Here is a 23,172-nt window from a genome sequence, read left to right on the forward strand (position 1 = left end):
GGGGAGAGAGGGAGGGAGGAGGGAGAGGAAGAAAATCTAAGGTTTATGGAAGTGATTGTACAAAACTGAAAATAAATAAATTTAAAAAAAATAAAAATAAATATCTTCTCTCCACATGTCCTCCCCTTTCTCCTTGCCCCTCAAAGAGGGTAAATCCAGTGTCTCAATTCTTTTCCTAACATCTCTAATAAAAGTCCTCTCTCCACCCAGGGAGATTTCTATTTTAACAGGGGCACTTTAAGTCCCAAGACCTTTAAAATTTGAAGGGTTTCCCTTGCAAGAAAATCATGGTATAGAGCTTGGAGTGCTGACTTGGACTTAAGAAAGCCCAGGTTCAAATCTTCCCTCTGACAATTATTAGATGTGTGATCATGGGCAAGTCATTTTACTTCTCTAAGTCTCAGTTTTCTCCTCTGTAAAATGGGGAGAATAATACCTATAGTACCCATTTCACAGGATTGTTGTGAGGATAAAATAAGACCAGTCACAGACATTATTCCATTCAAAACACTTCATAATATATCACTAGTTAAATCCAGATAACCAGTTAAGACACAATTTATTGACAACCATTTATTAAGGGCCTACTATATACAAAGCATTGTGCTAGGCACAGGGTGAGGGTAGGGGAGAGATACAAAAATAATTAGGTCATCATCAATGCACCAGAGGCAAGAAAAAGAAAAACCTTCCTCAGTCAGGAAGCCTTTTATATCCTTTCTTCTTAGAGGAGGGCAACAATTGTCTTCTCAAGGTACAGCCAAGCTCAAGGCAAGCAAAGAAGCTAATATCCTCTCCTAGTGCATCCTCACATGACACTCAGTCCTTAGTGGACAGCCTGTGTTCTCTAGGAGAGCTCATCACCGGGTGAAGTGCATCACCAGCTCACACTGGAGGGAGTGCGGGAACATGTCCACCGGCACAGCCTGTCTCAGAACAAAAGGTTCACCAAGGAGGTTCCCATCAGCATCTGGGGGTCGGCATAACCTGTGGACACAGAAGAGTTGAAAGTATCACCTAACAAATACATGAGAAAAGCATTAAGTTTTTACTTGTACTGGCATGCTTCAATATTTCAGGCGAAAGAACTTCTCCAAGGCAGGGGTTCTTCTCTCACCTGGACTCTCTGGGCTGTCTGCTAGGGTCAACAAATCAACAAATGCATACAATAAAATACACAGGATGACCAATTATACTGAAATACAATAACCAAAATATTTTTAAAACAAGTTCATGGATCCTCGGTTAAGAATCCTTGCTTGTAATCGAAACTATTTATAATTACATAAGGATGACAAATTGTTCATATCCAACAATCCCACTATTGGTTTTAGACTCTAAGGAGGTATATCTAAACCTCCAGTTCTACCTTCTCTCTGCAAGCAAGAATTCAGAGGAATTTGAGAAGATTTGAATGAAGTGATGCAGAGGGAAGGATGCAGAAAAGACAAGTCTCTATACATGGACTACAACTATACAAGTGAAGACAATATAAGCCAGGTCCTAATAAATAAAGAGTCCCCTGAAATAGTCTCATTATTCAAACTCACATCACATAGTTCCGCTGGTTTGGAACCAATTACCACATTTTACGTAATTATGACTTCGAACAGTACAAATTCAAATACATAAGTCAAACTCAGAGGATTTATTATTTGCACTAATTATTTGCACCAGTTATATAATGCCAAAAACTCAGAAAACACTGGACGATACTGGCACTGATTTATTGAAATTAAAACACATGCCTTTCCTTTCTTTGAACCAAAAGTCAACTAGTCAAAGATCAGGTTGCATGCAGTCAGTTACAATCTCTCTTTTGTGGTTTGACTTAATTGTGCTGGGGGATTGTACCTAATTGGACCGGAGTTTGTTAGTATTTGTGTGGATTTAAAAAACAATACCAATTTAAAATATGGATCTGTGATCCTGTGAGTACTCTATACAAAGGCAGAATCAAAAAAACCTGGAAGGCCACATGTGGTCTTGTGGCCACAAGCTCACCACCCTTGCTCTAGGGATTGTGGGAGTTCATGATGTGTAGTCACATAGTGTAACCAGAAATTTTCTTTTACCTAAACGTCACTGGTACTGAGAAATCCTGGTGAAGAAGCACCTACCTCTGTATAACAGCAACTATTCTGCAACTAAAAGTCTTAGAAGTTAGTAGGACCTCTGGGATTTTTAAGTGATCACTGGAAGTACTGCACCACGTTCCCAAATACAATCCAGCCTTCTCTCTTCCTCCTGGCTCAGTTCTGTGCCCAGCTCTTTGTTCAATGTCACTATTTGCCAATCTTTATCCAACTTTTTGTCATAGTCCGGACAACAGTAATCTTAGTGTACTTAGACTGCTAGGGTGATTCTGATCATGACGATGTCTTTAAAAAGATGGTAGACTCTGCATCAAGTTCTAACACAGTCATGACCACCTGGAAGACCTCACCACCCACAGGGAAGGTTTCTTTCATTTGGACTCTGTGCAGGACATCCTTTACAACAGCCCCTTTTGGTGACCATACATTTCCTCATTTTATGCCTCCCCTGATACTAACAACCAAAAGATTGTTGACCCGAGTTATCTCTGAGATGGAAAAATTGACAAAGAGCCTTGTATGATCTTGAAATGGGAGATCCTTTGTTGGAGGGCTTTGGGTACAATAATTCTCTGCTTGGCAAGGAAATCAAATATCTTGTTTCTGGACCCTTTTGGCCTCTTTGTTACTTAATATGAGTTACACTTTCACAGAAAATGGAAGATACCCTGTGCTGATGCCTTTTCATTTACTGATTTCCTATTTGCTTTTAAGATCAATAGCTTATTTGAATAGGTCAAACTGGCATTACTTTAATTGTACATATTACTTTTATTTCATATTTGCAGAAAAGCACTTTTCTTCTAATTTCACGTTGATTTAGCCTCTGTTCTAACAAGATGATGTTCCAACTACCCAAAGACAACTGATTCAGAAATGACTCCCTTGTCAGTCATTAGTTGTTCTATGAGGACAGAATCAATTTAATTTATTGTCATGTTCAATACATGCCTTACAATTTTTTTTCTCAATGAAACCAATTACAACATGGGACTGAAATTTCTGAATACCTTACAAAACTTTGGGTCTCTTTTGTTCTTTAACCCTGAAATACATTTTTCTAACATATTTTCCACTGCCTGCCATTTCTCACCTTTGCAATAAATATATCAATGTATATGTTGTCTTAGTGGAACATCTCGTCAAAATATTCATAGAATTTCTCTACCATTTTATCCACGGGAACAGACGTCAGTATGTAAACAGAAATCCTCTTGCTGGTAGTTTTTTTCTGTATGCTCATCATGGGCAACACAAGATAAACAAGTACACTATAAAGTGATGAAATCATCTCTATTAGCTTCTTTTGTTACCTCTCCAAGAAGGTCCTGGGAACCCTCTTTCCATTTACCTTCCACTTCCTTATATTTTTGATTTTTGTTAACAGCAAGAACATCGGTTCTTCCAGTAGTATGTCAGTTGCTGGATAAGACATTTAGAGTACCAAGTTTACAGATGGCTTAAAAAGTAGGAGATTCCTAGCCTTTTGGGCCACTTTGTTACAGAAATAGAAGGGGACCTCATGGGCTAAAGGATATTTTAGATTTTTTTTGTAATATAGGTTGCCTTGGCCAAAGAGTTCATCACCTAGTGATCAACCTGCTGGTGATGAGTGTCTCTGTACTTAGCCAGGCTGGTTCTCAGACAGAAGACGCAGTGTGTCATTAGAACAAGCCTTAGAGGCCTTCCAGTTTGGAACAAATCTGACAGTATTTCTGAACTGCTTGCTTAGCCTTGGGGACCCCAGGATCACCCGGACACCCTGTCATATCAGAAGAGTACTTAGAATCATGGGATCATTGATTTCAGAACTGAAAGGGACTATAGAGGCCCATGAGGTCAACAACCTCATTTTACAGAGGAGGAAGCCAGCATATAGAGAAGTTAAGTGACTTTCGAGTCATTTTGAATGATTCAGGGTTTGAGTCAGAATTTGAAACCAGGTCTTCCTGACTCCTGTGACATATGTGATGTCTTCTCTCCTATATAGTGCTAAAAAACAGTTTTTTCCCATACAGCTAGATCATCCACTTCTTGAGAAGCACCAGTTCTTATAATCCTTTGCCTCAGTAAATTCAAGAGGCTGTGGGGGACACAATCACATACTTACCAAGTGAGGCTAATAAGTGCTCCCCAACCACTTTCTTTCTGCCCTTTGCCTTGTCACTTCCTATTACTTCTACAAGAAATTACAAGACACAAACAATACTCAAAGTTCATCTCTTACTTACTCAATGATGTTCTCAATGGATTTACCATAGGGCCTGCAGGACACAAAAACCAACGTCTTGATGGCTTTGCAGTTTCGTATGTTCTGAACCACTCTGTTACCTGAAGGCAGAAATAGCTTGAAATTACTAGGATGAAATGGAAACTGAAGGGTCCTTACTGAGAGACCTTTGTTTCCCTGTGAGAGACAGTCACTGAAAGGCCCCAGCAGAACTGCACTCCAGATTACACTGGGCAGAAGAAAAGGCTTCTGAGAGAGAGAATGCTGAACTCTAGTCTGCCCACAGGGAGAGCCAATGGAAACACTTGGTGTTTCCATTGTGGGAGGGTGGAAAAATACAAAGCAGGTCAAGAAGCAGGGTGAAAGAGGAGGCCCAAGTGGATATACACAATGACTACAAAGGCAAAGATCCTTAATGGAAAGCTAGATTCTGAGTAATGGAAAAAACAAACAACAACATGGAAGTTCCAAAGAAGAGATATCAAGATAGACCTCATCTCTAGTGTTAACGAGTGGAAGGCTAGAGGACTAGAATAACTGTTGAGTCAGACACAGTTTCTGCATAGGATGTTTTGGCTTCATTTTTTTCCTCTGCCACATTTGAGGGTTCAATCAGAGGTGGGGGAAGGAATGATTATTGTACAAAAACAAAAGGCACCAATAAAAAGTTGCTTGTTTTTAAATAAAGTAAGTGGAAATGGGGGAAAGGGAAAATATGCTTCAGCAGAGGATCAATCTGCCCTTACTCAGTCCACACTGGGATGGGTCCACCAAAGCCATAAGTGACCGGCCATCCTCCTGGGACTCTAACAGCTGTGACAAAATCTCCTTCACATTGCCAGTGTGAGATTCCCAGTTGGTGATGCCTGCAGAGAAGAGAAGCCCTCAGAATACCTCTTGTGCCAGGAAGTGGTGTCCAGAGGCCAGGGAAGGAGGATTTTCATCTTTCCTGGGCAGGTGCAGAAGCCAGGGCTTTCCCAATTTGTCCCCCAAGCCCCAGCATATATCTGAACACAGCTAGGTTCCCTGCATTTATTGGAGCTTGATTTATACTTTTAAAAAAGTTTTCATCTTTTTTATAATTCTGAACTTGACAAACACCAACTAAAATGAGCATTTCCATTACACTGTAGGACAGAAGGAGAGGATCATACACGCAAAACTGGGAATTTAATTTCTTTCATGTGGAACCTATTTTTCATTTTTAAATAAATTTAGTATGTAAGGTTCTGTCTTGCCTTCCTTCTGTGCTCTCTCTTTTTTGGGGGGAAAGGCAGATCCTATCCTTAACTCCTTCTCGCTTCAACCTCTCCCCCGACCACCGCTGAAAAATAAGATCAAAACTCTTTTAAAAAATAAGTATAGTCAAGTGAAACAAAATTCCCACATTAGCCATGTCCAAAAATGGAAGCCTCATTCTGTGCCCTGAGCCCATCACCTCCCTCTCAGGAGATGAGCAGCACGTTTCATCACTGGTACTTTAGAATCATGGCTGATCGCTAAACTGCTCACGGCGCTTTGTTTTATTTATTTATTTTTATTTATTTCAAAGCATTTTCATGTACTCCATCTCATCTGATCCACCCAACAGCCCCCATGGGGTAGCAGGATGGATCCTGCTGTTGCCATCTTTTATATGAGAAAACAGATCAAGGCTGAAAGGCTACGATGTGGAAATGAGATTAGACTTATTCTGTTTAGTCCCAGAAAACAAAAGAAGAAACATGAGTAAAAGTTGCAGAGGCATATTTTGGCACAACGTAAGGAAACATTTCCTAATAATCACAAGTGTCCCAAAGGGGAATGATCTGCTCAGGAGAGCAGTGGGTTTCCATGATAGGAGGTCTTCCAGTGGAAGCAGAGGGGAGTACTTCTCAAGGATGTAATGGGGAATTTCTGGTCAGGTACAAGCTAGACTAGATGACCCCCAAGGGCCCTTCCAATTCAAAAATTCTGTGATGCTGGTATGACACCTACCCAAAGGTACATAGCCTCTTAATCCTGTACACTTTCCATTACAATAAAACACCTCTGACTAAGATTCCAGCGTCAAAAGGGGAAGTACAGACCTATGTCTTTGAATATTTCACTAGCTTTCCCCCTTATACTGGTAGGTAGGAAGAATTAAGTTGGAGAAAGTAAATGCTGCTTCCTTTCACAATCCCACCAGACAACCTTGACTTCTCCAAAATCCCCTCCTTACCACAATATTACACATTTCTCTTTATCCTTCCCCCCTCCATAGCCAAGAAGTACCACCACCTCCCAATAATCTCTACCCAGAGGGTAAGAATCAAACCATTGAAGGCTGCAGTCCATTTAGCGTCCTCCAGTGCCTGCCCTACCAGGCCCATACTGAAGATCTGGGATGTCTGCCGAGCCAGGGAGAGGGCAGTGGCACCTGAAGAAATGAGAGAAACCAAGCAGAGATTTCAATGTCCTAGTCAAATGAAACTCAATCCAATACCCTTCAATGACAAAGAAGGAACTTTCATGGGAGGTGAGTGGTATCTGGGTATTGGCCAGGATGTGGATTCCCACACAGGAGTACCACCTACCAGTTCCATGGCTAAAATCAAAGATGACAGTGTTGGGGTCCACTCCACCCAGCTCTCCCACTGTCCGGTAGAGAACTTCTGCTGCAGATGTATTAAGCTGAAAAAAGGCTCCTGGAGAGATTCGAACCTTCAAGCCCAGGATTTCTTCGAAGAGGTAAGGCTCTCCAGCAAGGAGCTGGAAGGGGGTTAGCTGTTGGTGGCGAGGGGTCCTGGTAACCAAAGACAAGAGAAAAGGGCACCATGGAGACAGCTGTACTCCTTGGGAATCCCTTCCCTCTGGGCTTTGCAGAAGCTCCACTGGAAAATGGAGCCCTTCTATGGCTAAATGAGCTCTGTGGGAGGACTGACCCTCCAGAGGGCTCCCAGGAGCTGGCTAAGCCCCTCTCCAAGTCTACACTATGCTTCAGTTCAAAGACAGGGAGCACCACTTGCCCCTGACAGCCTCACTTTGAGGAGCCTCAGGCCATCAGCTTCCCAGAGGATCTTTGGGTAGCCATTTTCTGTCTTCTATGTTTACCTTTCTTTCACATAAAGGGAGGTCAAGTCACACACAGCTCCAGGCCCCATAGAGAAAAACTCCTTTATTTCTTCCTTCTGAACACAGAGCTCCTCCTGCCCAGAACACAAAACAAGGAGTTAAGTAAAGACTGATCATGGTGAGACCCTGTCTTGGGATATCAACCATGGGCAGCCCTGCACCACAGGACACTTCTCTGTAGATATGGACCCTTTCCAAAATTACTTCTGTAGAAAGAAGCCACTGCCAAGCCCTGCAGGATGGATCCTGGAGTAATCTTTGGCCAACCTGGTTGTAATAAACCTAAAAACAAGTGGTGGCCCACGTTTCCTTAGAGAATTTAAAAGAGCAAGCACTCCAGGGGAGGCAGGTGGCTGAGTTGGTTTTCCATCCCAGAATGAAGTAGAAATTACCCATCGACATACTTTACTCTGCTCCATTTACATCACCAGCTACCACAGCAAAACCTGCCAAGAGGCCCCACACAGAACTCCCTCCTTTTCCTCCTGAGGCTAACCCACTCTGTGTTCCCTAATTCATCTGTCTACACCAGTTCCATTTCACTTCCAGCCCCGGAGGGTGAATTGATGCTTACCAGTCACATCACTTTAATAAGATTCTAGTTACAAGAGAATGAGCTGGGGGTTTCGGCTAAGGAGTTCATTTTTCCACTACAACCCTACTTGAATGCAGCTAGGTAGTAATAATGATGATACTACTACTAATAATAAACAGTAACTATGAAGATAATTATAGCTAGCACTTATATGGAACCAATTTTGTGCAAGGCACTGGGCTAAGCTCTTTACAAATAAGTATTATCTCATTTGATCCTCACAACAACCCTGTGAGATAGGTACTATTATTATCCCAATTTTACAGATGAGGAAATTAAGGAAGACAGAGTTTAAGTGCCCTGCCTAGGTATGCTAGGTGGTTAGGAGGATTAGAGCACCAGACCTGGAATTAGGAAGACCCAAGTTCAAATTCAGTTTCAGACACTTACTAGCTGTGTGACTTAAGTCATTTCACCTCTGTCTTAGAATTGAAAAACAGGGAGACTAGGACAGCTAGGTAATAAAAAGAGGTACCAAGTTAGGACACTCATGATGGTACAGTTAGCAGGCCACATTGTAACTGGAATATTCCAGGAATGAGTCCTGCAAGTTGAGAAGGTTTCCATACTTTCGCCAAGAGACAGCATATTTTCCCATGGGACCCTATTTCCCTGATAATGTGTTCATGTAAGCAATACCTAGTCTACCCATAGGCTTTTGTAGTAATGTCAAGCTCTCTAGAAGCACAGCAAAATGAGAGACACCTGGGATCCTAATTTCTACCACTCAGTTCCCGCAAGAAGCTGAGAGCATCCTCTGGGACTGCATTTGGGATTCCAGTGAGCCTTTGTCACTCATGGGTAATGTTGTTCTCATGACACCACCAAGAGGGTCATGGGGAGATGGTCCAAAAACCCCGGCATAGTTAAATGGACTTCTTAGGCATGTCATAAGGCTCCTCTCACACTCTAACCCAGCATCAGGTTTCTGCCACTGTCAGCAGCCAATGTCGGCCCTACTGTTCCCATAGGAGCTGTCCCACACTACCCAAGACCAAGCACCAAGAGTCTCACCTGACTTAATTCCTGGGGATTGAAGATGATAATGGCCATCGTGTGCCCAAGGAAGGTGGTGCGCACTATGAGCTCATGCCAGGGCCCCACTTTGCAAGAATCAAAGTGACCTAGTCTGGACTGCTGAAGAAATGCTTCAAAGCACTGAGAAAAAAGAAAACACTGAGGGTTGACAGGATGTAGAACTGGGACCTTGGAGGGTATCCAGTCCAACACTTTTTTTTTTTTAAACAAATAGAGAAACTGAGTACTAGAGATGGGATAAGATTTACCTAAAGTCACACAGGTAGTAGAGAACAAAGCTGGGACTAGAAGCCAGCCTGTCTCACCCCCCAAGTGTAAACCCATTGCTCTTTCCACTACAGGAATCATCCGTCATTTCTACCTCTGATCATTAAGCACCTACAATGCTGGGCTTTGCAGAAAACATACAAAGCATATGATACCTACTTTCCATGACTTTTTAATTACAGGACCTCAACACTCTTGTTTTCCATACATACCTCAAAGATTTTCCTTTTGTAGAAGAAGCGATGTTATCTTATTTATACAACTAGGTCTTGACTGATGCCAATAATGAATCCCCTCTGCATATTTCCATTGGGCTGGAACCAATAACCATATTTTAAATAATTTCATAATGATATAACTAGAGATGGTGTAAATTTGAAAACATGCAACCACTTCAGGGAATTCAATATTCTCATTAATCAAGATCCAGCTGTGGTAACATTTAATGTCACAAGGCAGGGTGGAATAGTGGATAGAAGGCTAGCCTTGGAGTCAGGAAGGCCAGGGTTCAAGTCATACCTCTGATAGATACTAGTTGTGCAAGTATAAGCAAGATACTTAACCTTTTAGTGTCCCCAGACAGCAATTAGAGACTCTGAGATAAGTCATTTATTGACATTGGTGAATGGAGTTTCCATCCTAGGAGTTCTCTGTATGGACAAATTTCTAGAAAACCTTCCATCTTGACCCATTCATCTCTTCAGGCAACCATTCCTGATAAGATATCCCAAAACTGTATTTTTTTTGGTCTATTACTCACAGCCAACAGAAGTGATCTCACCTTTTCCCTATTAACTCTTATAACCAGACATCTACTGCTGCCGTACCAGCTGTGTCCAACCCTTTGTGACCCTATTTGAGGTTTTCTTGGCAAGGATATTGGAGTGATTTGCCATTTCCTTCTCCAGATCATTTTACAGATGAGGAACAGAGGGGAGAGTGACTTGCCCAGGGTCACACAGCTACTAAGTGTCTGAGGCCAGTTCATGAAGATGAGTCTTCTTGACTCCAAGTCCAGTACTCTATCCACTGATCCACCTCGCTGCCCTATCTACTAACCTATTAGATAATCTAATTCTTTCTTTCCTTATGGTACACACAAGTAGGATCCCACTTCAAGTATCTCAATAAATCTTCACAAATGTTTGTTGAACTTGATATCCACAATTCTAATTTGTATAGGAAACCAGTAATGATGACTAAAATTATAGGGTTAAAGACCCATTCTTTGCGTTTACCTCTTTTTTTTCTTCTAAACTCTAGACTCAGTGTCCCATCTCTTAACAGAGGGGAGTGAAAGACCACAGTGTGAAGTGAAAAGTACATTATCAAACATGGCCAATGTCTTGATTTATTTTGTTTATAATTTGTTACAAGGGAGCATTCATGGGCATGGGAGATGGGTGGCAGGGGGAAGGACACATGGGGTAAAGGGAGAAGTTAGAGAAAGCAACAACAATGTAAAAAAAAAAAAGACTGTCACAAAATACTGGTGAATAAAATCCATGTAGACTGCCCACATGGTATGGTAGAAAAGACACTGGCTTTGAAGTCAGAAGTCTGGGGCTGGAATCCCAGCTCTGCCATCTGCCAGCTTGGTAACACAGAGAAGTCACTGAACCTCAGAGGGCCGCAGTTTTCTCACCTATAAATGGGGCATCTTCTACTTCACAGGCTTACTTTGAGTAAAGTGCTTTGCAAACCTTAACATGCTACATAAATGAGAGTTATTCATTTAGTTCTCAGGTATCTGAGGCATTTAAGAAAGGTAAGAGAGAGAAGGAAAACAGGCTGAAGCCCCCATGAGGTGATAAGGAGAGCTATGCTGAAATGATACATAAGAGGGACTAAACATGGGCATATCTCCTATTATCTCCCCACCCCAACCCCTTGTTAGGACTCCTATTAATTCTGCCCTCCAGATGCCTCTGATGAGAGATATGACATGAACACACCTCTCCTCTGCTGTTATCTTCCTCTTCTAGTCTCAGTCCCTTCCAAATGCCCCTGATACAGATACAAACAGAGCCCCATTCCTACTGGACCACCCCTTCTAGCTCAGGACTGGTGAGCTAAAAGGTGCACCAATACAGCAAGCCCTGATCTCTGGGGGTCACTGAAGGCTAACACCCTTGTCTTCTTGACCACTACCCAGTTACTATACACAGCCATGCTTGGTGTCATCGCCAGGGAGTCCCTGCCCCTTCTTACCTGCGCTACCTGGTTGTGCTTTTCAGGGATATCTTTCAGATGGCTAGGTTGTACGCAGAAAATATTTGACCCTAGGGTAAGACAAAGATTTAGTTCAACCATTTTCTTGCAACGTTTTCTGGAAGCAACACCGAACAACCCCAATTCTCTCTTTCAATAGGCACAGAAATGCATAACCCAGGGAGGTCCTACCTGACAGAGAAAACCCCATGGCACTGAATCCCGAACCATTAAGTTGACTTTTCTTAAAATGATCATCTACTAATGCCATCCTCTGCCCCAGTCAGACCAAATCTACACAACTGTGTTCAGTTACAGTGGCCAGATTTTAAGATGATAACAAGGCTAATGAAGGGCTGAGAACTGGAGCCATGGGAAGGTCAGTTAAAGGAAATGAGGTTGTAGAGCATGGAGAAGAGAAGGCTCTGGGTTAGATGTGACAGATGTTTTCAAGCAGTCAAGGGGCTTCTGACATGGAAGAGGGTAAACTTGATCCTCTGGGCCCCAGAGGGCAGAACTAGGGGCAATGCATGGAAGCTTCAAAGAGGCACATTTTGGCTTGATCTAAGGAAAAACTTCCTAGTAGTTAAAGCTGTCCCAAAGTGGACCAGGCTGCCTCAGGTAGTAACAGATAGTCCTCCCTGGAAGTCTTCAAACCAAGGTTAGATGAGGACTGGGAGGGGCCATGTTACAAACGACTCCTGTTTACATCTGGGCAGCCCTGGATGGCCCCCAAGGACCCTTCCAGCTCTGAGATTCAGTGGTTCAGTGACAGCTGACTTTTTTCCCTTGTGAATGTTTCACTGGTGTTCTTTATAGATAGATATCTCAACATCATTTTCCAATGATTGCCCTCCCCTCTATACACATACAGTAATTACTCCCTTGTAACAAGTAGCCAAGCGAGACAAATCATCCTCTTAGCAACATCTGAAGACAACTGTCCCAGTCTGCACCTCTGCCCCTAAAGTGCACCGCTTCTATGCAGAGAGGAATGAGACAGATGTCACTGGTAACTCCCTGAGGCCACAATGAGTTCTTGCACTGATAAGAACAACTACTGTGTATTTGACACTTTTAAGTTTACAAGTATTACCTCATTTGAGCCTCATAGCAGCCTTGGGAGACAGGTACTATAATTATCCCTACTTTAGGGATGAGGAAATAGAGGCAAAAGATGGTTAAATGACTTGCCCAGAGTCACACAGCTAGCAAAGTGTCTGAGGATAGATCTGAACTCAGGTCCTCTCAACTCCAGGTCCAGTGCTCCATCCACCAAGCCACCTAGATTTCTGGTCTTTCAAAGCCATTTCCCCTGATACTTGTTCAACCTGTCTTAGACTTGACAAAATAGCCCCGTATACTGCCCCCCACCCCCGCACTCCCCCAAGTTGACAAGTAAACAGCAGTTGTTTATTCCACTGCTCAGTTAGCACTTGTGACAAAGGTGAAACAAGAAGCACCACCGCCCCTGGACTGAGGACTTCTAATGTTAAGGGTCACAGATACTATATCAACTCACTTTAAATGACAGCAGTGGGAAGTCCCATTAGTTTGGGAATGGAAAAAGACTAAGCATGATGGGACAGTACCTCAGAGAAGCAAGGCGACTTCTCTTACCATTACTCACCCCTCCACGATTTACCTGCTGGGCCCTGAACTCAGTGTTCCATCTCCCACCTCTGTGCTTTTGTACAGGTTGTCCTCCAGGCCTGGGATGCACTCCCTGGGGCTTCACCATGCTATCTTAGAATCCTTAATTTCCTTCAAGGCTTAGCTCACGTACCAACTCCTACAGAAAGTCTTTCCCATTCCTTTTTAGCAATTAGTGCTCATTCCTTTCTTAAATTATCATATTTTATACATACATGTATATGTGTATGTGTATGTGTATATATATATGTATAATACAATGATATAAGACACATATACACACATGTATAAACATAAGCACACACATACTGCATGTGTACACACATGTATCTGTGTACATGCTATATTCCTCCAGTGGGATATAAGACCCTTGAAGGCAGGAACAGTATTTCAATTGGTCTCTATATCCCCAGCACAGGGCCCTGCACATACCATGTAACACTTAATAAAAGCTGGTTGGGTTCGGTTGGATGGGCATTAGCAAGAGGCAGTGGGGAAGCTGCTGGTTTCTAAGAGGGCTTCAGAATGAGAAGGGTCACTGCCTTTGGAATGAGGAGGCTGTTCCAGGGATGGAAGACAGAATGGAAAAGGAAAGCTCAATTATGATAAGGATGGAGCAGAGCCAAGGAAACTTCCTTCCCCCACCTGTGTTCTCTCCTGGTCACTCCCCAAAGGTCTGGCACTGTTATGGTGCATGTTCTATCCTCCTGGGGCCCTCCCCTTACCCCAGCGTCCTTGGTTCATTATTTATCCCCTGTCAGGGATTTAGACTCACCTCCCCAAGATTTCAGGTAGTACCCCACGGTCTTTGGGTTGCCATCTGGGCCTTGGTTAATAGAGAAGGAAGATTTATTTCTGTACCCATCGATGATAGGCTATCGGGTAGAAAGGAAAGAGAGAGAGGGAAAAACAGGTCATAGAAAGCCAAGGTTGAAAGGTACTAAAAGAAAGGAACAGCCTTCCTTCAGATGGAGCCAAAAGATGACGTACACAGCAGCTCAGGAAGGCACGATGTCAGAAAGAGCCTATGGTGGAGAGGTCCCGAATATAAAAAAACAAACCTCTGACTCAAGCCACACAGTGAGGCTTCATTGGGCCTCAGGGGAGGTGGTCTCCATTAGATACAAAACAAGGAGGCAGGAACTTACAGAAGGTATAAAAGGATGGAGAAGAGAACACAGCCTCTCAGACCTTGCTGTGGTGGGCTCTGGGTCACCAGCGCCAATCTTCCGGAGGCGAATTTCTAGAGTCTCCAGATTTTTCTTCAGACTTTCAAATTTCACCTGTGGTGGGGAAAAATAAACAAGGTTTTCTCTGGTCATCCTACTTACTCCTCAGCTCAAAATGCTTTCAATGGATCCCTACTGCCTACCAAATAAAGTTAAAAACTCCAATTCAAGGCCTTCCACAACCCTAATTCTGTTTCGGTCATAGTCTTCCCCTCCACTTTTAGGCAGCTAGGTGGCACGGTGGATAGAACACGGAACTAGGAGCCTGGTAGGCCTGAGTTCAAATTCAGCCTTAGACACTTACTAGCTGTGTGATCCTGGGCAAAAATGGGTAAAACTAAAGCACCGAATAATGGCTAATATTTGTATAGCATTTACTATATGTCAGGCACTTTAGAATTATTTCATTTGATCTTCACAACAACCCTGCAAGGTAGGTGCTGTTACAATCCTCATTTTTACAGAAAAGAAAACTGAGGCAGACAGAAGTTAAGTAACTATCCCAGGCTCACAGGCTTACTGTGAGAATCAAATGAGATAATCTATGTAACAGGAAGTGCAGTGGGATGTCCTCTACATCTTTCGATACAATGTGTCCAGATGCAGTCTACTGCAGAAAATCACTTGTTCTCCACTAAAACCCTCATCAAAGATGACCCTCGATGTGTTTCCAGATGATCATTAGAACAATTATATATAGTCAAAAAAATAGATATGTAGGTCAACTGTGGTTGACATTCCTTCAGTCACTTTTTTTATATTAATAAGACCTGAAATTTTGTTGTTTTTTCATTCTTTTGTATACCTTTCGCTCCTTAAGATACCCTATGCATCAGTTCTTCAGACCTCATAATTATATCTCTGCTAACACAGACCTTTTCTCTGTATACTTGGTCTCATTTGACTGCTTTTCTCAGTTTTGTATTCTTTAGTGTCATTTTTATTTCCTCTATGAGCTCATCTGGGACTGTTGTTTGAAGACTAAGCATAGAAGGTCTGTCCTTGATGGCTAAAAACAAAACCAAAAACACCTAGCACACCCCATTGGTACTTAATAAACATTGCTTGATTGCTTATAAAAATATTTGCAAATCTTTTCCATGCTTCTGTTGCCCTCCTTCCCATTTCATCCTTAAATGTCACCAGAATGACTGTGCTTTAAGTGGGTCTCTTGCCAAGTTTTCTTTAAACTCCATGGCTTCTCCTAGCTGTCAGGCAATACTGCTCATCATTTTTCACCATTTTCCAGATCATCTCTGTAAGATTTTACAAACAAGTTTATATTCTAAACCAGTGTTACTCTCAGTTGCCCTTGGCAAGTAAGTCAAGTGTTTGCTGACTGAGATGCTTGTTAGACTTTTTTGGTCTACTTATTATGGAAACTAATTTACATTGGCAAAACACTTGTATGAAATTATTATAATCAGGGTCACTGTCCTTCCATCTACTATCCATTTTTTATCATCAATGACTTGTCTGAATAAGTCAAAGTTGAGTTGCGTCATCTGCATGTCATGTCATGTCTTTTTCTCATTTTTATTATTTTTTCTAGCTTTGTACTACCCTGATACCGCATCGTGGGATGGTAGTAACCCTAGGTTCTTGAAGCTTTGAATACAGACCTGGCCATAGCCCAAGTCAAGTTTTCTAGCACCTAGCTTAGTACACAGAAACTCGTCATCAGTAGTGTGAAACTTAGTGATGAATTCTTTAGCCATGGCTTTACACACACACACACACACACACACACACACAAAGGCAAAATACAAAATGCCCTCAATCCTATTTAGCCCTCTTCTCCTTCTGAAACCATGGTACTACTTTAGAAAGATCCAAATTATAAAAAAAAAGAAAAGAAAAGAAAAAAAATCATTGGTGGGGATATGGGAAAAACAGATACTCTAAACATCTGGGAGTGTAATCTGGCAATATACAGCAGAGAAACATGACATTTTAAAAAAAAAGGAAAAACCTCTCTATACAAAAATATTCACTGCTTAATTATGTTTAAAAAAACACATAAACTCTGTGTCCAACAAATGGAGAAGGAATAAAACATTCAAATATATAAAGTCCTACTCTGATATCTCATTGTGAAGCAACAGGTAATAATAATGACAGTAACATATATATACATCATCTGCTGTGATGCCAGTAAAGTATAAGCTCAGGTAGGTTCTACCATGCTTAAAAGGCTTCAAGTACAGTTCTGGCAACAAATTTTATCTGTTTTCTAATCCCCAGCCTTGCCAAGTGTAGCAAGGCTCGCCCTCAGTAGGCTGGCCAGCAGGTGAAGAAATACAAACTATGTCTCCTCTGGAATCCCCTTCCCCTTCTGCAGTGATGGTGGCAAAGTGGCATCAAAGAGGGCAAAGAGTACTAAGGATTACACAGTCTTTAGGCACCTATAACATTAGTGTAGTTGCTGGTACTCTGCAAGTACAGGGTTCTTGTCCAGGGCCCAACAAGTCAATACACTACCAATAGAAATGAATCACAGCAACCGTTATATTATGGTCTCCTTGAGAACAGAGACTGTCTTTTGCCTTTCACTGTATCCTCAGGGTTTAGCAGAGCACCTGGCACACTGTAGGTGCTTAACAGATGTTTGGTGACTGACACCAACATGCCAAAGAAACAAAGCCACAAGAATCTATGCAATGACTGTAACACTATAAATGAAAAAATCTGCTAAAAAGGAAGGCAAATTCTGAATAACTGAAAAAACCTGAGAACAAATGATGAAATATATCTATGGGGAGAATACTGTGTTTAAAATTATGTAAAATAGTAGTATTAAGCAGGGTTAAGTGACTTGCCCAGGGGCACACAGCTAGTGTGTCTGAGGTTAGATCTGAACTCAGAAAGATGAGTCTTCCTGACTCCAGGTCTGGTGCTCTATCTACTGAACAACCTAGCTGTAATACAAAGTTTAAAGATGTGACTTATTGGGAGGGGTGAACGGGAAGGGAATTCCATTATCTGCACTAATCAGGACTTAGCTGGAGATTACTATGTACAGGACTGGACGTTTCTGCTTATTCTTTTTCATGAGAAGTTTTCATGACACCCCACCCCTGGGGTCATACATCTAAAAAGTATCTGAGGCCACATCTGAGCTTGGAACTTTCTGAATCTAAGACCAGTGCTCTGCACTACGGCACTCCTGAGCTGTATCTAAGGGGATCATCACTATGTAAGTTAAAAAGACACCAATAAAAGGCATTTTTTTTTTCAAGTTGACTATGACTTTGTATGTATAACTGACAGCATTACTTGCCTTCTCAATGGGTGGAGGAGAGGCAGGAAGGAGGGAGAGAATTTAGAACTCAAAAATTTTTTAGACTGAATGTTAAAAATTAATTTAAAATATAGGAAAAAATACTTACATATCCACTATAAATGACAGTAGAAGCTATAAGAAGTTACAGTTAAAAGGAAAAAGTGAGTTCACATATTCTGCATGATTACCAAAAACGTTTCATGAGACTCTTAGTCAACTCACTTTGCAATGCTCGTGACAGGGAAGGGATTGGAAGGGCAAAAGCATTTATGAAGCCCCTGCACTAAGTGCTCTACAAAGATCTCATTTGATCATGATGAACGGAAGTATTTTAAAAGACCATCATGAAGATAAATCACAAGAGGCAGCTGGGCACAGAAGGCAGAATGCCAGCCTTGGCATCAGGGAGCCTTCCTCTGATACTAGCTAGGTGACCACAGGCACATCCCAGGCACTAAGTAAGACATGAGTTGTCAATCTTAATTTTGACACTAAGAGTTCCCTAAATCACAGGTCTGTCTACCCCCTCTCCTCTAATGGAAGTAACTGTAACTTAGATGCCCACATCTGCTGGAAAGGGTGAGGACGCAGACATACTCTATGAAGAAGCCATGTAAATCAGCAGTTTTCTGAGGCTTGAGGCAAGGGGACTTAGTAGCTAGGTTCTAGGCATAGGGAAATTTCTTCTGATTGACTGGTTCTTCCCAGAACCTCCCCTTTAAGGAAAATACACAGGCTGGTCATGTTCATTCTTCTCCTCACTTTCTCTACCTTGTCCCCTCATGTTCATCTCGTCTCCCCTGGCTTCCCTTTATGTTTTCTTCCTTCATTAGAAGGTAAGGTCCTTGGGGGTAGGACCATCTTTCTTTCTGCTTGTACTTGTATTCCCAGGGCTCAGAATAGTGCCTGGTACATAGTGAGTGCTTAATAAATGTTTGGTGACTTGACCTGACATGTCAATTGAGTATAATCAAAGAGAAAGGAAAAGACTGAAAGGAGTCAAGTACAGTGGTCCTGGAAATCAAAAGTTGCTTTTAACAACCAGCAAGTGCATTACCCAAGGTGAAGCATCTCATTTATCCTTCTCTGAGCCAAGGGACAGCTCTCCTTTTTAAAGTCTCTTGGGCTGCTAGTCTACCACCCAGAAAATTCTATCACATTCCGTCTCAAGGCAACCACAAGGCTCCTACCTTCAGTTGTTCCTCATAGTTCAGTCTCCACAAGGGTAACATCTGATCTGCTAACCTGAGAGGAAAAAAATCTAGGCTTGAGCTTTACTCATCCATTAAAGAATTCGCAACAGCCTCCCATCTGCAAGACAGTCTCCAAGTTCTGAACTGAAGTTCCCACTACTATGTTCTCTACAGTTGACTTGTCTCATGTTCCCAAAAAGATGGGGACTGTGGAATCCTGCCTGGATGAGGAGACCTTTCTCAAACTGTAGACTTAAACACAGCAGAAGAGGTGGAAAACAGTGTCAGGAGAAAAAAAAAGATTTAGCACACAGATAAATTTGGAGATGACAAATCACATTCCAAAAGGATTTATCATAGAGTTCCCTTAAAAAATAAACCCCAAATGGGAAGCGACAGTGAGACACACACACGCACGCACGCACGCACACACACACACATATTAATGGATACCTATATCCATAAAATATTGTGTATATATGTATGTATGTGTATATTTATTCTTTAGAATTATATACTTATGTGCACATTAGAATATAATATGTACTATAATATATAATATTGTGCTATAGTATTTATGCTATGATATATTGTTACATGTAATAATATAATAATCTGTGCAATATGGTATTATTTTACGTGTATGTATATACAATATGTATAACACATGTGTTTTGCATATATATACATATATGTGTATATGTATGTATATACATACACATTACGTACACACAAATAATTATAAGAATAAACCCCTTGATGCAAAAAGATAAGAAATGAGAAAAAGGAAAGAATGTAGCAGGACACACGGATTCAGGCCCCTTTAAAGGAAGGAAGGATGAAGAATGATGTAGTCTTACCTTTCCCTCCAAAAACCAAGATTTTGGCTTGATTCCTCCTTCTGGTTTGTTCTCTCTCTTTGCCTCCCCTCAGTCACCATATTGGTGACAGTTCTGTCACATGCTGTGCCCAGAAATCCCCAAGGCCAACCTTTTAGCTCCCTGACACCCCAACGAAGTGGTCTCACTTTGGAGAAGAGAGCCATTCTGAAAAGGAAGGATCTTCGGTTGGCCATGGTGTTCCTTCCACAGGCCTCTGGCTGGTCAGGAACACATCTATTCAATGGAGGTCTGAGGCAGAAACAAACAATTTCTCTCTTAATATTTCCAATGAAAGAAGCACAAAAGACTTCACTTGCATGAAAACAAAAGTGGTGAAGTTAAATTACTAGGCCCCCAAAAGTTGATCATTTAGATAAGGGAGAGTCAGAAATAATGGAACTCAATAATCTGATATTCAATAAATGGAGATGTAAATGACTTTGGAAAGGGTTCTCTGTCTGCTAAGAACTGCTAGAAGTTGCTAGTAGCCCCACAACTAGTACAAGTGGCTCTGGTGACATTCCAGCCTAGCTCTACTGACTAATTCAGTATTCTTTCCACGATGCCATGCTGACTCTCATGGGGGGGGGGGGGGGAGGTGGAAGTAAATGTATTAATAAAAACATTGTTTTTTGTTTTCTTGTTAATCATTTATTTCTATGTTATATAATATGTGTATATATTATGTATGGCAAAAATGAAAAATCTGAATCAATTCAAACAACTGAAGTAACAAATTCCCATGAAGCATACATTATGTAATACATTTCAATGTGAATGATACCATCGATATGTTTAGTCTCTCTTGGCACATATACAACCAATACATGACTTGTTAAAGCATTTGCCTGTCTGAGGGAGGTTACAGGCCAAGAGCAAATTGGGGGGATTCTGGCAGAGCAGGCAGGACAGAAGCAAGAGGTAACCCAGCAGGGGCTCTGAGATCTCAGGGTGCCAATGAAAACGAGGTCCCCTACCCCCACCCCAGCAGGTTCCCCTAACACCGGGGCTGAGTGACAGAGAGGGAAACCTTCCACAGGCGCGGTCTCTAACCCCTTGAGAGAAGAGCCTTGTCTTTCCTTTCCATTTGTTCACTATCTAACACAAAGCGGTACACAGTGCAAGTGCTCAGTAAATGTTTTTTCATTCATTTACCGTCTCATCAGGAAGATCTGGATTCGAATCCTACCTAGCTGTGTGACCTGGGCAAGTCTCTTAACCTCTCAGACTTTCCCCACCAGTAAAACGTCCTTAAAAGTAACCCCCACCTCCCAGGGCAGTGGGGCGGCGAGGTGGGGCAACAGATAGAGCAGTGGGGCGGCGAGGTGGGGCAACAGATAGAGCAGTGGGGCGGCGAGGTGGGGCAACAGATAGAGCAGTGGGGCGGCGAGGTGGGGCAACAGATAGAGCAGTGGGGCGGCGAGGTGGGGCAACAGATAGAGCAGTGGGGCGGCGAGGTGGGGCAACAGATAGAGCAGAGGGGCGGCGAGGTGGGGCAACAGATAGAGCAGAGGGGCGGCGAGGTGGGGCAACAGATAGAGCAGAGGGGCGGCGAGGTGGGGCAACAGATAGAGCAGTGGGGCGGCGAGGTGGGGCAACAGATAGAGCAGTGGGGCGGCGAGGTGGGGCAATAGATAGAGCAGTGGGGCGGCGAGGTGGGGCAGTGGAGAGAGCAGCAGACGGACCGGGCTTGGACTCAGTATCAGGGCAAATCCGGCCAGTGACCTCGGGGAGGAACGTCTGCCTCGGTTCTCACCTGTAAGGTGAGGAGGGAAATGGCAAAGCGCGTTCTTATCTTGGCCAAGGAAGCCCCACGCGGGCCGCGGAAGAGCTGGACACGACACAACACGAGGTGGGCAGCCACAAGAACGAGACGGCCTGCAGGCCGGGGGTCTCACCCAAGGCCCCGGGGGCCTGCGGCCAGGCGGTCAGTCCCCGCTTCCCCACGTGGCTCACCGGACCCGCCTGGGAGGGGAGGTCCCGGGGCCACGGCGAGCCGGGACAGAGGCGAGGAGGAGGCTGGCGCTCCGGGCCAGCCTTTAGGGGCTCCCACCCGCGCGGGGACCACGTCCTGGGCCCGCCTCCCTCCGGCCCCCCGCCCCCTGGGCCGGCGCCGCACCCCCGTACCCCGGGACGTCTCCGCCGCACCTCCCTCCGCGTGCTCCGCGCTCCTTCCCTTCGCAGCCCCCGGCTCGGAAGCGCCGGGGAAAGAGTCACTTCCGGCGGCTGCGGGAGCTGCCGGGGCAGGGCGGGGACGGCCGCAGTCCCGGCCCCCGGCCCCCGGCCCCCGGCCTGGCCGCCCCAGCCGGTGTCCTCTGCCCTGGGCCTTCTCCGTCCTTCGCCCGGCGCCCAGGCTCTCCCCGGGGTCTGGGGCACCCTTTGGGATCAAGGAACCTCAGAAGTGGGCGAGGCCAGAGAGGCCGGACTGGGAAATACTATTCGTGCTAACGTGGTTATTTGCTCGGAAGGAAAATAAAACGAGAAAAGAAAGCGGGGGAAGAAAAACCTTAAACGCCTCCGAAGGGAGGGAATATCCCTGCTCTAGGCCGAGGCTCCTCCCACCCGCCTGCCTCCGCTCCCCCAGCCAATGCCTCCTCGGGGGCGGGGCGGGGCGGGGCGGGGCTGCCCAGACTGCCCCTCCCACCCCTCGCCAGTCGTAGGTGGTTTAATTCTTAGGGTCTGAACTAGTTTGCTGCTTTATACAGGTACCTACTATGAGCAAATACGTCCTCATCCGATGTCACAGCCATCTGAGGCTGGCTCCCCATTCTACAGGTAAGGAAACTGAAGCCGGGGTTAAGCGACCTGCCCAGGATCCCACACTTTGTAAGTTTCCGAAGCTAGATTTGAACTCGGCGCTCGTGATTCCAGACCCAGAACTCTATCCACTGTGATGCCCAGCTGCCTCAGAAGAGAGAGCCCACGGGGCACAACTGGTGTGAGTTAAATGTATACCCGACTGGTACTGCTCTCGAAAACCTCCAGAAAAGCAGGTTATTTCTTCTTTCCATCCGTAGCAAAGAGAGTAGGCAAAGAGTGTGTATTATTCGTTTTCACCCCCAAGTGTCCAATACGCCTGGCCACTGTTTCCCTCCCCACTATGCACTAGAGGGCACTCACCTACAACCTTTAGAGCTGGCCCTCAGCGTTGATACGGGCGTGCTGACTGCAATTCAGTATGGATCTAGGAATATTGAAGAAAATGGGAAATCGCTCTGCAACATTAAAATGTTGGCAATCTGTATATGGCTCTCTCAGAACTTCTGCTCCTGCAGTCGTTGGGGAAACATGCTGCCAGCTTTATTCAGAAGACTTGTTAGTGGCATAATTTATTAAAACAGTAAATATCCGTAGTACATAGAGGCTCTGGACTCACTCTTCCAACTCCCTACTCAAAGCT

The 23,172-nt window shown here is 43.7% G+C and overlaps 1 protein-coding gene across 5 annotated transcripts; it reads right to left on the reverse strand.

The window, feature by feature from the left end:
* Positions 1-558: 558 nt before the first annotated feature.
* On the reverse strand, positions 559-22,051 carry LOC140500331 (tRNA (uracil-5-)-methyltransferase homolog B-like). Of its 5 annotated transcripts, none has more exons than XM_072602802.1 (13): positions 21,921-22,051; positions 19,752-20,021; positions 18,889-18,943; positions 14,335-14,469; positions 13,962-14,061; positions 11,534-11,604; positions 9,032-9,175; positions 7,402-7,496; positions 6,885-7,093; positions 6,626-6,727; positions 5,073-5,192; positions 4,328-4,427; positions 559-987 (listed from the first exon to the last, which is right to left on the reverse strand). In XM_072602802.1, exons 2-13 carry the CDS (start codon positions 19,964-19,966, stop codon positions 861-863), a joined length of 1,473 nt encoding a protein of 490 aa, XP_072458903.1. In that variant the 5' UTR covers positions 19,967-20,021; positions 21,921-22,051; the 3' UTR covers positions 559-860. The 5 variants fall into 5 exon arrangements, with proteins under 5 accessions (XP_072458903.1, XP_072458902.1, XP_072458901.1 ...); XM_072602801.1 differs by having other exon boundaries at positions 21,900-21,984; XM_072602800.1 differs by lacking the exon at positions 21,921-22,051 and adding an exon at positions 21,529-21,665.
* Between the last annotated feature and the right edge of the window lie 1,121 nt (positions 22,052-23,172).

The sequence above is a fragment of the Notamacropus eugenii genome, chromosome 4, assembly GCF_028372415.1.
Source record: "Notamacropus eugenii isolate mMacEug1 chromosome 4, mMacEug1.pri_v2, whole genome shotgun sequence".
NCBI lineage: Eukaryota > Metazoa > Chordata > Mammalia > Diprotodontia > Macropodidae > Notamacropus > Notamacropus eugenii.

Bases quoted from the DNA above. Each gene is read 5' to 3' on its own strand.
- LOC140500331 (XM_072602802.1), bottom strand. From the start codon at position 19,966: ATGGCCAACCGAAGATCCTTCCTTTTCAGAATGGCTCTCTTCTCCAAA. The intron at 9,176-11,533 runs GTAAGAAGGGGC...CTTTTTTCTCAG, and splicing joins AGCACAACCAGGTAGCGCAG to TGCTTTGAAGCATTTCTTCA. The intron at 4,428-5,072 runs GTAAGGGCAGAT...TTCTGCCTTCAG, and splicing joins CCCATCCCAGTGTGGACTGA to GTAACAGAGTGGTTCAGAAC.